At 45.7% G+C, this 17,813-nt stretch overlaps 1 protein-coding gene across 5 annotated transcripts in view; it reads right to left on the minus strand.

Moving 5' to 3' along the window:
* The window catches only part of PIWIL4 (piwi like RNA-mediated gene silencing 4), a 105,650-nt gene that overhangs the window by 69,850 nt on the left and 17,987 nt on the right, over positions 1-17,813 (minus strand). For all 5 annotated transcript variants that reach the window (XM_069969639.1, XM_069969641.1, XM_069969642.1 and 2 more), the window contains exons 2-3: positions 13,556-13,635; positions 12,740-12,791 (exon numbers count right to left, since the gene is read on the minus strand). In XM_069969639.1, coding sequence (XP_069825740.1) covers positions 12,740-12,791; positions 13,556-13,635 — 132 coding nt within the window. The remainder of the gene's footprint in view (positions 1-12,739; positions 12,792-13,555; positions 13,636-17,813) is intronic.

The following is a 17,813-nucleotide window of genomic DNA, read 5'->3' on the forward strand; positions in this document are numbered from 1 at the left end:
TCATTCCTAATGCTGAGGAGGGTGGGAAGGAAGGATGGAGAGGGTGTGTCAGCCTAATGCATATACAGATGTAAGCCTCGGGCGTTAGACACAGCGCTGCCGGATTAAAAGTTGTTTTTATTACAATAACTGCATCCTCTGCCGAACGGACCCCAGGACAGATCTTGGATTAAAACCAGCTATCCGAAGGTACAAGTGGTTTGGCAGGGACAGATTGTGGGTACAGAGTCACTTTAAGCCCTTAAAGGGGGTTATCTCAAAAGTGAAAATGATCACCTATCCACGGGGGATAACTGCTGTGACCCCCACCAATCACAAGAACAGGGGTCACTTGTCTCCAGAGTTAACGGAGCAACAGTGCGTATGCTTGGCCTCTGCTGTATTCAATTTTATGGCACCACTAAATAGCTGTCACTTAGCTGTCACTTCGTTCTAGTAATTGGTGGGGCTTTTGGCATAATAAACCCTGTAACAAACAGGGCATAAAGAAGCTCCGTCCGCTGCCCTATAAAAAGCCTCAGATGCTACTTTTGGGTAGTGTACCTCTTGATGAGGGCTCTTCACCATGTCATTGACAGCAGTCACTGTTGCCTTCATTTACAGCGTCGTCTGGAATAAGATAACTTTTTGGAATAATACTGGGGTATGCTTCTGTATGTGTCTACATCGACGTATTATACAGCTGTATGATATTTATACTTGTGTATTGAGGTTTCATTAAATTCTCAGTTCTTATCCTATATTTGAAGGTTTTTTATCGCCGTACAGTCTTGAAGGACGCTTCTTTTTGACTAGTTTATATATCATTCTTCTTAAGGCGCCCAAGGAAAACCAAGTGTCTGGAAAGGGAAGATTGCGTCTCTCTCATAATATCGTATTTATTTCAAGAGACTTGTCTACACTTTAATACAACCATCCATCTCTTTATAGCACCATCCCCGGCTCATATATTCTTTCCTCATCCGGAGGGCTTGTTTTTGGAGGAAGACTCCAGCGGCCATAAATAAGCGCTGTCAGGTAGCGGGCCGAGGGCTCGCTGTAGGTAGAATGCGTTCCTTATTGATTAGTATTGCCCTTGGTGACGCCGCAGTTCACATACGGGAGAATAAAATGTTCTTGGGGTCTGCGGTTTACGTCTGTCCTCTTGTTGCTGTTGTCTGAGTGATATCTCTCTCCAGACGGTTCTCTGGTCTCGTGCGTCCTCTTACTAGTCTGGGGATGAAGCCGGAGCAGACAGAAACAGATGAGGCAGTGGTCCTATCTGCGATTGGTTTTCCTTCATTGCAGGTCAATTACCAAGCAGGGGGCATGAAAAACTTCGGCAATTGTTTCAGGGTTTTGTTTTTTTTTTCCCTTCCTCTGCCTGACGTATAGAGGAATAGATGAGGTTTTTATGCTGGAAGGACTTTATAATAGGAAAAAAATAGAAGGAAACTATAGTCTGGCTTCAGAAGATGTATATAGATTACCAAAAGTATGTAATAACTGTACATTAAAGATTACAGCTATTCTTCCAGTATATGTACCTAAAGCACCCCTGTCGTTTAATTTTTTTTTTTTTTTTTTTTTGCAGAAATTAGTAGTCCAGGCGATTTTAAGAAACGTTGTAATTGGGTTTATTAGCCGAAAAATGCATTTTTATCATGAAAAAGCAGTTTGAAGCTCTCCCCCCTGTCTTTATGGTTCTCTTATGGAGAAGGGAGGGGTGGAGGGAGATGAGGCACCAAAACAGGACAACAAAGAGTTAATTTACAGATACATCACCGGGCTATCTCCTCTGAAGTCAGCACTGACCTCTCTGACTTCTGAATACCAGCTTTCACACAGGTTCCACTGTGTAATCCTTTGTTCTCTGCTGGCCACTAATCTCCCTCCTCCCCCTCCCCTCTCCATAGAACAAACAGGACCCGACTGATGTAAAAGAGTTGAGATTTCCTGATAATGAGCAGTGGATGAGAGAGAGGAGTGTGGGGGGGGGGGGGCTGGGGAAAGTCTTTTTGAATGCAGATAATGGCCTATTTGCCTAATAAACCCAATTACAAATTTTCTTAAAATCGCCTGGACTATTGATTTCTGCAAAAAAAGAAAAACGACAGTGAGACTTTAAAGGAGAAGTCTGCAGGGGGAAGAAAAATTCAGTTCAGGTAGAGGAATATAATACAGGAACGCATATTTACGGCTCCCCGAGCGAGGCTGTGCCGCAGTCCATAAAAGTAGAAGGAAATCACAGCTCCAAAAAAACGTGAAGGAGTTAAAATGTCCAAAAATCTTTATTCCAAAGCATATTAAAAAACAACAACCATGTTAAAAACAGCACGTCTACGCGTTTCGGGGACAAGCCCCATAATCATGACAGTACAACAACATAATAGGCAAACTTATATATGCTTTGGGTAATGGCGTCTGAAAACCCAAGTTCCACCCCTCTGCATCTCTGGAATAGGAGAAGGGAGGGTGAGGGGGGGGGGGGGGGCTGTGCCGCAATCTGCTCCAGGCCACCCGTCGGCATTCTCCACCTATCAGATCTTCAAAGTCACAAGCCAGTTGATGGAGGATGCCCTGGTCAGAAAGTCAGTGAATGGGGGGTGGGGGGTGGTGTCACCGCTACAATCACTGATTGGCTAATAGGGCATTTATCAGATGGAATGGGAATTTTCCCCTTGAGTAGTGACGTCACCAGAACTCGGGGGTAAAATGCCATAGAGTGGAGGTCCCGAACTTTTTGACACGGGGATTCGCAGCCAAGGGTAGAGGTAAGTAGTTGTTGCTTATGATGTACCCTTCCCCCCCCCCCCCCCCGCCCCTGTCGGCTATCAAATAAAAATAAAACATTAAGGGGGTACTCCAGAGAAAATAAAAATGTTTTCAAAGAAATCAAGCGGCACTCCGGCAACAATTAACCGGTGTCAAAAAGTTATATAGATTTCTAATTAACTTCTATTTAAAAATCTCCAGTCTTCCAGGACTTATCAGCTGCTGTATTTCCTGCAGGAAGTGGTGTCTTCTTTCCAGTCTGACACAGTGCTCTCTGCTGCCACCTCTGTCCATGTCAGGAACTGTCCACAGTAGGAGCAAATCCCCATAGAAAACCTCTCCTGCTCTGGACAGTTCCTGACATGGACAGAAGTGGCAGCAGAGAGCACTGTGTCAGACTTGAAAGAATACACCACTTCCTGCAGGACATACAGCAGCTGATAAATAAGGGAAGACTCGAGATTTTTAAATAGAAGTAATTTACAAATCTATATAAGTTTCTGACTCCAGTTGATTTAAAGGAAAAAAAAATGTTCTCCTTACTGTTCCCCCTTAAAGGGGTAGTGCGGCGGTAAACAATTATTCACAGAATAACACACATTACAAAGTTATACAACTTTGTAATGTATGTTATGTCTGTGAATGGCCCCCTTCCCCGTGTCCCACCACCCCCACCCATGTACCCGGAAGTGTGGTGCGCTATACATACCTGTCACGTGCCGACTCGTTTCCGATCTTCAGTCAGCGATGTCGTCTTCGGCCGAATCCCTCCGTCCGTCCTGAGTGCCGGCCGCCCTCTGCCGCGTCATCGGCTGCTCAGCCGCGATTGGCTGAGCATAACTGTGCTAAGCCAATCGCGGCTGAGCAGCCGATGACGCGGCCGTGTCATCAGCTGCTCAGCCGCAATTGGCTGAGCCAAACTGTGCTCAGCCAATCGCGGCTGAGCATCTGATGACGCTGAAGAGGGCGGCCGGCACTCAGGACGCTCGGAGGGATTCGGCCCGGCCGTCCGAAGACGACATCACAGACTGAAGATCGGAGACGAGTCGGCACGTGACAGGTATGTATAGCGCACCACACTTCCGGGTACACGGGTGGGGGTGGTGGGACACGGGGAAGGGGGCCATTCACAGACATAACATACATTACAAAGTTGTATAACTTTGTAATGTGTGTTAGTCTGTGAATAATTGTTTACCGCCGCACTACCCCTTTAAGTCTTTTTCCAAAACAGGCCGTGATGGCGTCCATCCATAATATTTCTCACAGTGGTCTCCATGGTCATTGATTCGGTGATGGGCAAGCAAGTCACTGCATGGAGAACAGGTCATGGTCTAGACAGGAGCGATGAACGTGCACCGCCATGCAGGTGACGCCTGCCGCCCCGCAGCCATTTCCCTCCCGTCTCCATCTATGATATAGTAAGACGCGGTGTCACGCTGAAGGTAAAATCAATTCCATTCTCAAAGATTCTTCAGGATAATAAACATCATCTATATTTATGTGGTCTTTTCCTCGTCGTGAGATTTTCAGATGAAAGAGTTATATTTTCTGGCTCGGCTTTTTGCTGTTGTTGGTGACGGCGCGGGGTTAGAATATTAATCCCCTCGCGTCATTTTTCTTCCAGTATTTCAGAAGTAAAAGAGGAAGAAAACACTGGCGGCTGGCGGCACGGGCGCACAATGCCAGGCGTCTCCTGTTTGCTGTAGTACTTACGGGTAAGCGGGCCTCATTGTGTCAGGATTAGTGTCATCACTGATAGAACTGTACGGGGGGAGGCTTAACCCCTGGGCGACCCACAACGTAATATCATGGCCCTGTGCTGTATTATTGCAGTGCTCCATGAGATCAGAGGCATCCTAGTCAGAGATACCATACGCAAACCAGGATGCGATCTATACCCTTAGCACTTGAGGGAGGTCTGTGCAGGATGCCTGTTGTTAGGACATACCAAGGTATATATATAGTTATTTATTATTATGTACATGAGGAGCAGCACTATTTCTGTCCATTATATATTACATATTTGTATTTTTCACCAGTTTTCCCTCTGTAGGCTCCGCCTTTAATCTTCAGTTGTCTCTGGGCTAGTGGGTGGAGCCTATTTGCTCTGATGTCCAATGCACCACACACACACTCAAGGGGATCATGCTATCCAACGTCTCCATACACACCGTATAGAGCAATATTATACAGCAGTAGTGAATAAGGTAGTGCCCACATGTCCGGACCTTATGTCTTCCCCACTCTGTGAGAGCAGCAATGGTAAGTGTAATACCATATCCATACTTGTGTCGTTTGGGGGCAGCCTTCCCTGCCGGTGGTGCTGGCTGGGTTTTGGTGGGGATTTTTGGGTCTGGTCCTGTGACATTGGGGTTGCAGGGCCGTTCCATGGCCTCCCTTCCCTGCATGTGCACGCTTTGCGGGGTTGGCGGTCGCTGACCGACACGGTGTGGAGTTAGCGTAGGGACCCGTGTGGACCAGAGGACCTGCGCGGTGGTACACAGGGCAATATGGCTTTATCAATTCATATACAGACACTCTGGTGTTGATTTTTAATATAGGCCTAGCGGCATTAGTATCAGCCATAGATGGGATGTGCAGCCGTTCCATTCTCTCCAGTTAGTGAATAGTTTAAGCTGTTAACCCAGAGATCTGTTACTAAGGGTGTTATTACACAGGCCAATGGGGGCCCAATATTAACTGTAAACGAGCAGATCGGCGCTCGTTTACTGGGCCTATTACGCGGCCCCATAATCGTTTAACAAGGGCTTACCGATGTCCTTGCAGCCCTTGCTTAAACTGCATACATTACCTATCCATGGTCCAGGGCTCCTCTTGCGCTCTGTGCTTCTCCCCGGAACCCACGCGCTCCAACTTCTGAGCGGCCTGTCTCAGCTGACAGGCCGCTCAGCCAATCACTGGCCGTGGCAGTCCCGGACAGTGATTGTCAGCTGAGACAGCTCTGAAGCTGGAGCCCGTGGGACTCAGGGAGAAGCAGACTGCAAGAGGAGCCCTAGACCATGGATAGGAAATGTATGCACTTTGCATATCATCAGCCACCGGCTGCGCACACCGCTATTACATGTAGCGATGTGTGGTTGGTGCCCAACAATTATACGTCCGAATCTTTATCAACGATCAGCTGATGATCGTTGTCATCGGCTGATCGTTGTGTTTATTAAACGGAACGATAATCGGCCGGATAGGGCCGATACAGCCGATTATCGTTCCGTGTAATAGGGCCCTTACAGAAGCTCCTGTGAAATCTCTCTGCTTTGTCTCTCTAGTCACTCCCAATCCCATCTACCTCTATGTATAGGCAGCTTGTAATACAATCTCTCAAACAGCTGCAGGTCTGTCTTGTAAACACAGGACAGAATTAAGCAGTTTTTTCAGAGTGAATGAAGGTTTGGCAAGAAGAGGGGGAAAAAGACTTATAAGAAAAGAAAGAAGCACTGCCCTCAGGCAGCCTGGAAAACGTGGATCCAGCCATAGGCCTATGGCTGTTTCCATGTTTTCCCAGACTCCATAGGGCTGCATCCAACTTCTTCAGCCACCGGTATTCCAATGCTACACGCTCGGGTATGGACGGACTTGAACATGCTAAGAGTTGCCATTACATTTTTTCTTATATCCAACTGGAAAAGCTGAATAGCCCACAATGACTCCATCACAGCTCCCCCTAGTTGCAGAACCTCAGTATAGCCCTATACCTTTGGCGCTCTAAGAGAGTTGGGTAAGAGTCCGATAGGATCCATCACGTTCTCTTCCATTACCAGGTGTGTTATTTTTCACTTTCTATTAATCTCCATTATTCTCGGAGGTTGGAAAGGCGCCGGCTCGTGAATGCTGATGAATCCGATCCTTCACGCGTCACGGAGAATACATAAAACCCACCTGAACCCAGCGTTCGGGAGTCAATGTTGTTTCTAATTGTTAATAGCAGATGTGCCGTAGTCTTATCAAACAGTATCCTGCGGTCCTGTCATGGCAGAGTATAGAAGGGGCGCCCGGCTCGGCGTGATCTCGCTCGCACTTCATCCGCGGGAGTCGATGACTGACACATAGACAAGAGACCTGAGCTTTCCAAACTCCCAAATACAGCTGCGGCTCTTTGTTCTCTTCCCGGTGTGCGGCACACTTTGTATTTGCACTTCAAGCTACTTTTCATAAGGTAACTTCTTAGCCCGTTACATATTGTGCCGCATGCCAAATGAAGCGCACCGCCGCCTTTTATTAATGTGCGCACCGTCGGGTATTTCATGCGCTTTCAGAAAAGGCCTTTTCCTCTTTTCTCTCAGCTTCCGAATGACACGGGAACATCAAAAAGGAAAAAAAAAACACACAGTTGTCATCCATCTCGGAGAGAGAGGATCCTGACAGCTCCGATATATAACTCATGTCACAGAACTACAAACTGATTACATCCAAAGAGGAAGAACGCCGCCGCTGCTCCCCGGGCGCATCACTCTTCTGACACTGGGTATAAATAAAGCACAAGGAGCCGGAACCATACCGCCAGTCCTTATAGACGACGATTGAATCGGGAAGGTCATGTGACCCAACAGGTATGACAAGCAATAAAGGACTGATGAGATGAGGAGAAACATAATAATGATGTCATCTAACCTGACACGCTGAGATCATGAAGGAGAAAAAAGCGTCCGTGTACAAAGAGGTAGAGCAGTGCACCATGGGAGTCTACGGACATTATATCTACATGCTGACATAAGTTGTCTCCTGAGATATATGAAGCATTAGTCAGCTACATAAACGTTTGACAACTTAGATTGCGATGGGTCTCAGTCCTGAGACTAGGCGATCTTGAGAAGCCTATGTCAATGCACTAATTCCCTGGTCACCTGATCAGTCTGATGCGCTCCACAGATTACAATAGAGCCCATCAGTCTGATCAGGCAGTTGGTCAGGGAGTGAAGCACACTGCCACAGGCTTCATCCGGCTATAACTTACAATCACAGCAGGGTCTCTGGATTGAGATCCAGTGTTATCTTTACTTTACATAAATTTCTGTGTGAGCTTTTCTCTCTGTCTTCCCCTCCTCCCCTCTCCCTTCTGAGACGGCTGATGGAAACAAGCCCCTGGCAGGCTTTATCTGTAACATTGTAGCTTCTTTGTAATGCTTGGAGGATTAATCAGTGAGCTCATCAGCAACTTGACCTCAGATTAACCCTCCCGGCATTACAGAGAAGCTACAATGATGCAGAAGAGCCAGTCAGGGACTTGTTTACATCAGCCGTCTCAGAAGGGAGGGGGGAGGAGGGGGAGACGGAGAGAAAAGCTCACACAGATTTTTGTGTCTTCTGCAGAAAGCAGCAGCTCAGAACTGGGGAAGGAGAAGTATGGAAGGAATTGTTAGTCTCACTATGGGCATCAATATTTCAAAAGTTATGTTTGAGTGGAATACCCCTTAACCCTTTGAGGACCAGGCCCAAAATGACCCAGTGGACCACGCAAATTTTGATCTTAGTGTTTTCGTTTTTCCCTCCTCCCCTTCTTAGAGCTCTAGCACTCTCAGTTTTCTATCTACAAGGCCTTGTAAGGGCTTATTTGTTACAGGAATAGTTGTACTTTGTAATGGCGTCATTCATTTTACCATAACCTGTATGACGGAATCCCAAATATATTATTTATGAAGATATAAATAGGTGAAATCGTAAAAAAGAATGCAATATGGTAACGTTTGGGGGATTCCTGTGTCTCCGTAATGCACTATATGGTAACAGCGACATGATACTATTATGCTATAGGTCAGTCCGAACACAACCATATGCAGGTTACACAGATTCTCTAATGTTATATATATATTTTTATGAAATCCTTTTTTTTGGCAATTAAATATTAATAAAATGGGCCTATTGTGACGCTTATAACGGTTTTATTTTTTCACCTACGGGGATGTATGGGGTGTCATTTTTTCCGCCATGATCTCTAGCTTTTATTAATACCATAATGTAACATAAAATCGGTAATCCGCGCACTTTTTTCCCTCTTTTTGTGTACGCCGTTCACCGATCACAATGACGCTTGTTATATTTTAATAGATCGGACAATTACGCACGCTACGGTATATTATATGTTTATCTATTTATTTATTTTTATATGTTTTATTTATATAATAGGATAGGGGGGGTTATTTAAACTTTTATTGGGGGAGGGGTTTTGGGGTAGTGTAATAGTGTTTTGAACTTTTTTTTTTTTACACATTTGAAGTCCCTTTGGGGGACTTGTACATACACTACTTGGATTTCTACGCTGACCATTGCTATGCCATAGGCATAGCATTGATCAGTGTTATCGACGATCTGCTCATTGAGCCTGCCTGTGCAGGCTTAGTGTAGCAGATCGCCGATCGGACCGCACGGAGGAAGGTGAGAGACCTCCGGCGGTCCGTTTTACCGATCGGGACCCCCGCAGTCACACTGCGGGGATCCCGATCGGTAAGTGACAGGGGACTCCCCCTGTCACTTACACTTAAAACGCCGGGGTCGCGCCGCGATCGTTTAAGGGGTTAATGGCACGCGGCAGTGCGATCGCTGCAGCGTGTCATTACTGGTGAGGTCCCGGCTGCTCACTGCAGTCAGCCCCCACCTCCTATGAAGCGCGCTCCGCTCCGGAGCGGGCTTCATAGCGGGAGAAACACCCAGGACGTACAGTTACGCCCTAGGTCGTCTGGGGACAGACTTCCATGACGTAACCCTACGTCCAGGGTCGTCTAGGGGTTAAAGCGTAACTGTCATTTCAGGGTCATTTTTCTGAAAACATTAAATATCAACAGTACAAGCGATTTTAAGAAACTCTGTAATAGGTTTTATGTACTAAAAGAGTTTCCTTCTGTAGTGAAAAAGCAATCTCCCAGCCTCCCCCCTCGCATCAGAAGAAGCAGGATTTCTGTCTCCATTATGTGGCTATGGAGAGGGGAGGGGCTGTGAGGAGTGACTGAGCACGGAGCAGCCCTGCAAAGCACAACACCCTGCAATCTTCTCTCAGTAAGTTCATAGATAAGCACTGACCTTTCTGACACCTGAATTTAGCGTTTTAGGTGCCCAGAGAGTCTACAAACAGCTGACCTTCATGTCACCTCTTCCTGCTCCCTCATCTCCCTAAGCCCCTCCCCCCTTCATAGGCTTACAATGGAGAGAGCAGAGCCCGTCTTCACTGGCTTCTCTGTAATGAAGACATGTTTGCCTGATCATGCACAGATAAGAAGTCAGGGGGGGAGGCTGGGAGATTGCTTCTTGAGTACAGAAGGAGGCTTTTTTGACTGATGAAACCTATTACAGAGTTTCTTAAAATCGCTTATACTACTGATTTCTGCAATAAAAAAAAACATGACAGTTACTCTTTTAAGGTCTAAGGATCTTCTGCAACAAGTCCTAAGTGCACAGCAATTGGTGGGGGTCTTGGCAAAACTTCCCTGTGTAGTATGTTAACTCTTTTTTAGGTGAAAGTAAAGCTTTAACCCTTATCCCCTATCCAAAAGATTGCTGAGCCCCCATGTCACTGAGAATAGGGTTCGGAGTCTGCCATCTATTAAGTATAGCCTATCTCCACCACCATAGACAATAAATGGAGAGGCAGTACATAGGTCCCAGCCGTAGTATCATTCCCTTCCCTCCTATCTTATGGAGAAGTGTTAATAGTCGTACAACGCTGCCCAAATCTGCAGCTCTGCGCCGAACAACGACTGCATACACCTGGCGAATAAAGCATTGTCTTATGCAAACTCTATTCAGCCTTTTATATTTGCAGATAAAGTTGAGTGATAACCAATATGGCCGCCCTTACAGATAGCGCCACTTTCCCAGACTCCTGAATAGTGAATCCGCCTTGTTTGGTAGTGTTACATCCCCACCCTAGTATCTCAGTATAACCAGGCAGATTTACTATTCATGTGTCTGGTAAAGCTGGGTCCCGCGGGATCTGTAATTGCTCAATGTAGTGATGCCGGCTGTCACCTGGGATAAAAATAGCGAGAACTAAGGAACTAAGGAAGGTTTCTTAAAAAATAAATGGTAAAGCGTGGAGACGACAGAATAGGGACGTCCGGTGTACAGACATATGCTTTTCATAAAGGTCAATGATAGGAGTGGTTGTCATCTAATGGTCGCCCAGCACAATGCACAAAACAAGACAGAGCGGATCATTCTCCTGTACATCTCGCTGCGTCAGAGCGTTAGGTCACTGACGGACAGGCGGATTTTCTGCAGCCTCTTCAGTGTTTCCCAGCGCTCATACCTGCAGCTATACCTGCAGTATAAGGAACTGCAACTATGTCCCATATAAGTGAACAGGGCAACGCTGCAGAATATTGCACCTTCACCTGCAATGCAGGATTATGTGCTAGCAAGCAAGAAAGAAGCTGATCAGTGGAGGGTGCCAGGAGTCTGATCCCTGCCTGACACTGAGGACAGGCGATCAATTCATAAGGCGGGATTATCCCTTAAAGTGTCACTGTCGTTTTTTGTTTTTTTTGCAGCTTAAAGTGACACTGTCCCCCCCTTTGTGCATTCTGACATCTCTACACAGGTGTAAAGTGTAAATTTAGCGGTTTTCATACCTTATTTTATATCATACGTCATGGTGCTTCTTCAAGTAAAAAGTCATTTTTTATCAACTGCAGATTGTGTTAAGTGGGCGGGGCCTCACGGCATTAGCACCACTTAGCCCCGCCCACAACGTCACAGTCGGCCCCCTTGGTGCCCATTGGTGGGCCGACCTAGAGGGGGTGGAGCTTAGACCTTTAGGCCAGCCTGTTCCAATGGCCGATGAGGGGGTGGGGCCAACGATGATGTTGTGGGCGGGACCAAGTGGCGCTGACGCCCACTTATCACAATCTGCAGTTGATAAAAGATCACTTTTTACTTGAACAAGCACCATGACGTATGATATAAAATAAGGTATGAAAAACGCTAAATTTACCCTTTACACCTGTATAGAGATGTCAGAATGCAAAAAGGAGGTGACAGTGTCACTTTAATTAGGCTGGGTTCACACTACATATATTTCAGTCAGTATTGTGGTCCTCATATTGCAACCAAAACCAGGAGTGGATTAAAAACACAGAAAGGATCTGTTCACACAATGGTGAAATTGAGTGGATGGCCGCCACATAACAGTAAATAACGGCCATTATTTCAATATAACAGCCGTTGTTTTAAAATAACAGCAAATATTTGCCATTAAATGGCGGCCATCCACTTAATTACAACATTGTGTGATCAGAGCCTTTCTGTGTTTTCAATCCACTTCTGGTTTTGGTTGCAATATGAGGACCACAATACTGACTGAAATATACGTAGTGTGAACCTAGCCTTAAAGAAACTTTGTAATTGGGTTTATTAGGCAAATATGCCATTATCTGCATTCAAAAAGACTTTCCTCAGGTCCCCCCTCCTTCCTCTCTCTCATCCACTGCTCATTATCAGGAAATCTCAACTCTTTTACATCAGTCGGGCCTATGGAGAGGGGAGGAGGGAGATTAGTCACTAGCAGAGAGCAGAAAACAAAGGATTACACAGCGGGACCTGTGTGAAAGCCCGTATTCAGAGGTCAGTGCTGATTTCAGAGGAGATAGCCCGGTGATGTAACTGTAAATTAACTCTTAGTTGTCCTGTTTTGGTGCCTCATCTCCCTCCACCCATCCCCTCTCCATAGACAACCATGAAGACAGGGAGGAGAGCTTCAAGCTTTTTCATGATAAAAATGCATTTTTCGGCTAATAATTCCTAAAATTGCCTGTACTATTGATTTCTGCAAAAAAAATTTGAACGACAGTGACACTTTAAAGAAGGATACAGGGGGTTTATGCACATCTATTATTATCCCATATCTCCATCCCTACGTAAGGGGAAGTTCCCGCCAGGCCCAATCACTGACTGTGGGATATTTCTAATATATCTATCTCCTTTAGGGTCGTATTATTTGAATGCACATAGTAAATGCAGTTAGTGATGTACTTACATGTGGCGCTGCCATAAGTGCTGTCCTTCAGAGCTTTATCTGGAAAGGAACTCTGGGTAATGAAAAGAGAAGCAAACAGATTAGACACATGGGGGAAGATTTAAAAAAGTGAAATCAGATTCCACCTTTCATTTTCCAAAGAGTCTGTGAAGAATAAAAGGTGGAAAGGTGGAGTGCAAAAGTGTAAAACTTCCCAAAGCAAATTTAAAAGGAGAAGTCCGGCCTCTGAGGTTATTTTTTATATGGCAGAGGCACGGAGGAAAATAACACAACTCACCTAGTACCGACTCACCTCTCTTTGTGCCTCTTCAGCACCTGATGGCCGCTCAGGGACCCCCGCCGGGCTTCGGGATCTCCTGCGCTGCTGACCTCACGACCCGGCTGATGGACTGGCCGCTCAGCCAGTCAGTGCCTGGGGTGGGATACTGCTGCAGTCACTGATTGGCTGAGCGGGCTGTCCATCAGCCAGGACAGGCATTCTCCCACGATTCATGACGTCATCACAACTCGGGGGAAAACGCCTTCCGGTGGGGGGTCCCAGAGCCGAATACACGGCAGATCGCAGACACAGGGAAAGTTAAGTAAGGACTGTGTTTTATGTTTTCCCCTGCCGACTCTTCAGTTTCTCCCTATTGTATTCAGCCATCTTTGTGCGGCCTATACAGTCAACTGGAGTGATACCGTGCATATCCAAAGGACGTTATATTCAGCCAGATTAGACAAGGGATCCCCATTTTCCTAATCGGGGAGCATACCCCCCCTATACTGAATCTCTTTTGTGGGTAAACCCCTTTAGCATCACATAAGAAAACATACCTGGTTAGGTGGTCCGGTGCTGGAGCTGTGACCACTTTCAGACAATTTTCTCTTCGGTGGACGTCCAGTCATCATTTTTGCTGTAAGAGACAGGAGAGATACTGTGTTGATTCCTCCATCATTTACCTGCTCACTCAAGACTGGCTTAGATGTTACGGACATTAGTAACTGTGGCATCTAGGAAGTTATCTGGGCTATCAGGGTCCTGTGCAATACAGCTGTGTAGGGTTGATCCACTGTAATGGTAGCCAGGGCCCCTCAGAAGACCTTCATGGCTATAATGTCAATGAGTAATTCACCAAATTAGCAGTACACTGCAATATATAGTATTGCAGTGTACTGTTTACCTAGGGGGGGTCTAAATAAAAATTAACAGCTGAAAATGTCTGATCTATTTCTTTTTTTTTTTTTTTATGTCACATCATACAAACCATAGAATAAAAAGAGAGTAAACAGCACCTATCTACATCAATGGTATTAATTAAAACTAAACCTCACTACGAAAATATTAAAAAATAAAATATAAAAAAAAAAAAAAAACAGCCCTCACACAGCTCCATAGACAGAAAAATAACAAAAATTATAGTGGTCAGAATATGGCAAAAGCGAAGCAATTACAGTGGAATCTTGGATTGTGAGCATAGTTTGGTCTGGGGAGGTGCGTGTAGTTCAAATCACTCTTATATCAAAGCAAATAAATAGAAATAACTGAAATGCGGACAATTCGTTCCACAACCCAAAAATAAGGTAGGTAAGGGGTTCTGTATCAGTAAGGAAGGAGTTAATCAGTTAACTCTCCCTCTATACACGTCTCCCCAGGTGGCGGCAAACCTGCTGGTGATGGTACTAGCCTGTAGCAGCTATCGGTGAAGGGGTTAATTCAGGGGTCAGAGGGAAGAAGCAGTGACACGGACAGGCGACAGAGGAGAGACGGAGGGTGTCCGATCACCAGCAGAGAAACAGTGGGTTAAAATGATAGAGCTTTCCACCCAATAAAGTATCAGCATGGGGACACAGGGGGCTCGGAATAAGAAATCTTGCTCATTTACCGAGCTACAATTTTTAAAATTATTAGCGTTTTGCAAAACACTCTCAGATCACGTTACTTGTAATCCAAGGTTTCACCTTATATGAATTGGAAAAAGCGCAATGCTTCCTTTCTCCTGCGGAGGCACTGTAGGAAAATGAGACCCTTACTAAGTTACCCTGGACAGCTGATAATAAGCTTATCATTAGGGGGGACCCTTCTAATACAAAGCAGACAACCCCTTAAAGTTGGACTGAGAATCATTTGCTTCCGAGAAACACAACCTAGCCTATGATCTATGATATATGATCTATTCCCGTATACACTGTAAGCTGCCGCTATATCACGAAGGGGGAGCGTTAAATGTTAATTTATTCTTTTAAAATAACCCTCCTATTTATTACAGCGGGGTGTTTGTTGGATGCAAATCTTTCCCACTGTTACGCTCCTGTGCTCCACACAGCATCCAGTATCATTTCTATAGATGACAGCCGGCTGCCACCGCTGCTGCCTGTGCAGTTTGTGCTGATTACGAGCAGGGACAGGAACGGCGAGGATCCCAGCACTGATTAATAAGCCGCCCGCCGGACCTCAGTGCACAGCCCGTCCTGGGGGGAAATCATCAGCCGCCTCCCATACATCTCCGCTCCATCCTCATCAAGCCTCTCTGCATTAGTCTGATGATTGTGTATCACTATGTTCCCTTACAGGACATTGATTGCCGGCACTGACCGAGAGAACAACACGTATCCCTGATCCGCAGTCAATGTTCACACTGGGTGTAGGTAGGGTCACAACCTAAAGTATTGGCCAGTATTCCACGGCATATCATTTTATTTTTTTTACATTTCTTTAATAAAATGACACTTTGTGTTTTTCTTTTTTTCATTAAAGGGGTACTCTGGCAAAAATCTTTTTCTTTCAGATCAACTGGTTTTAGAAAGTTACACAGATTTGTAATTTACCTCTATTAAAAAAATCTCCAATCTCCAGTACTTATCAGCTGCTGCATGTCCTGCAAGAAGTGGTGTATTCGTTCCAGTCTGACACAGTGCTCTCTGCTGCCACCTCTGTCTATGTCAGAAACTGTGCAGAGCAGCATCAAATCCCCATAGAAAACCTCTCCTGCTCTCCAGACTGGAAAGAATACACCACTTACTGCAGGACATACAACAGCTGTTAAGTATGGGAAGACTTGCGATTTTTAAAAGGAAGTAAATTACAAATCTATATAACTTTCTGAAACCAGCTGATTTAAAAGAAACATATTTTCGCTGGAAATTTTCCACTTTAAGTGGCTGCCACCATTGGCTGCATTGGGAACTGTAGAACTGCACAAGCTCTGGGTCAGCACAGTTGATCGCATAATGAGACCTGGACCTATCTTTATTGTTGCTCGCTCGCAAATCGTTCGCATGGAATAAGACGTTGTTCGGTCGTTCCCAGTAGCGACGAACAAGACGACCGCAAGAACGATCATAAGTAACAATCATCGTTACGTGTAATTGGGTAAACGATTTCAGGTCGTTCGCAAAAGCGGTTGTTTGAGATCGTTTATCGTTAACGATTATCCGAACCATAATCGTCCCGTGGAATAGGGCCATAAGTGAGATGGGTAAAGGAACACAGACTAGGTGCAGCTATAGGCTCTGTCGTCTTTTTCAGAAAATTGTGGCAGAAACCAGAGGTTAACCCCTTAACGACATCGGGCGTAAATTTACGCCCTGATGCCGGTAAGGGAGTTCAGAGCGGGGCCGCGCGGCGGCCCCGCTCTGAACCGCGCCGGTCCCGGGTGCCGCGTGTAGCCCGGGACCGTAGGTATTAGCGGGCACGGTCCGATCGCCGTGCCCGCTAATACAGTAATCGGATGCAGCTGTCAAAGTTGACAGCTGCATCCGATTACCGGACGCAGCTTCATCCCTGGTGTCTAGTGGGGAGATCGCTCCTCCGGGATAACATCCCGGAGGAGCGATCTCCGCAAATGAAGCCGGCCGGGGACCGCTCCAAGATGGCGCCGTCCCCGGCTCGGCACTCGTTTACTTCCGGCTGCAGCAGCCGGAAGTAAACGAGTGCCTATCTCATGGATCTCTGCAGCATATCTATGCTGCAGAGATCTCAATGAGAGATCCAAGTGTATATACTAGAAGTCCCCCAGGGGGGCTTCTAGTATATGTGTAAAAGTAAAAAAAAAAGTATTGTTAATAGTAAAAAGCCCCCTCCCCTAATAAAAGTCTGAATCACCCCCCTTTTCCCAGGTTATAAATAAAAGTAAATAAATAAATACATAAACAAACATGTTTGCTATCGCCGCGTGCGTAATCGCCCGAACTATTAATTAATCACATTCCTGATCTCGTACGGTAAACGGCGTCAGCGCAAAAAAATCCCAAAGTGCAAAATTGCGCATTTTTGGTCGCATCAAATCCAGAAAAATTGTAATAAAAAGCGATCAAAAAGTCGTATATGCGCAATCAAGGTACCGATAGAAAGAACACATCATGGCGCAAAAAATGACACCTCGCACAGCCCAATAGACCAAAGGATAAAAGCGCTATAAGCCTGGGAATGGAGCGATTTTAAGTGTTGTATATTTGTTGACAATGGTTTAAATTTTTTACAGGCCATCAGATACAATATAAGTTATACATGTTACATATCGTTTTAATCGTAACGACTTGAGGAACATGTATAACAAGTCAGTTTTACCCCAGGGCGAATGGCGTAAAAACACATTTCCCCCAAATAAACAAAATGCGTTTTTTTTTTCAATTTCACCACACTTTGAATTTTTTTCTGGTTTCGCAGTGTACTTTATGGAAAAATTCAGCCTGTAATTGCAAAGTACAATTAGTGACGCAAAAAATAAGGGCTCATGTGGGTTTCTAGGTGGAAAAATGCAAGTGCTATGGCCTTTTATGCACAAGGAGGAAAAACCGAAAACGCAAAAATCGAAATTTGCTCTGTCCTTAAAGGGTTAATAAAGGAGTCCAGCAGGGGTGAAAAATCTATTTGGGCAGGGGGTGGGGGGAAAATAACAGAGACCATATGCTTACCAGACCTCATGCCTGCGCTGTATCATCGGGCTCCCATACCCCGCCGGACGTCGATTTCTCCTGGCTTCAGGGTACGTCACTGAAGCCGGCTCAGCCAATCAGTGACTGCAGTGGTGTCCCGGCCCAATCACTGACTGGTTGAGCGGGGCATCTGTCAGCTGGGTCGTGATGTAGCTGC

This window comes from Dendropsophus ebraccatus, chromosome 5 (assembly GCF_027789765.1).
Source record: "Dendropsophus ebraccatus isolate aDenEbr1 chromosome 5, aDenEbr1.pat, whole genome shotgun sequence".
Lineage (NCBI taxonomy): Eukaryota > Metazoa > Chordata > Amphibia > Anura > Hylidae > Dendropsophus > Dendropsophus ebraccatus.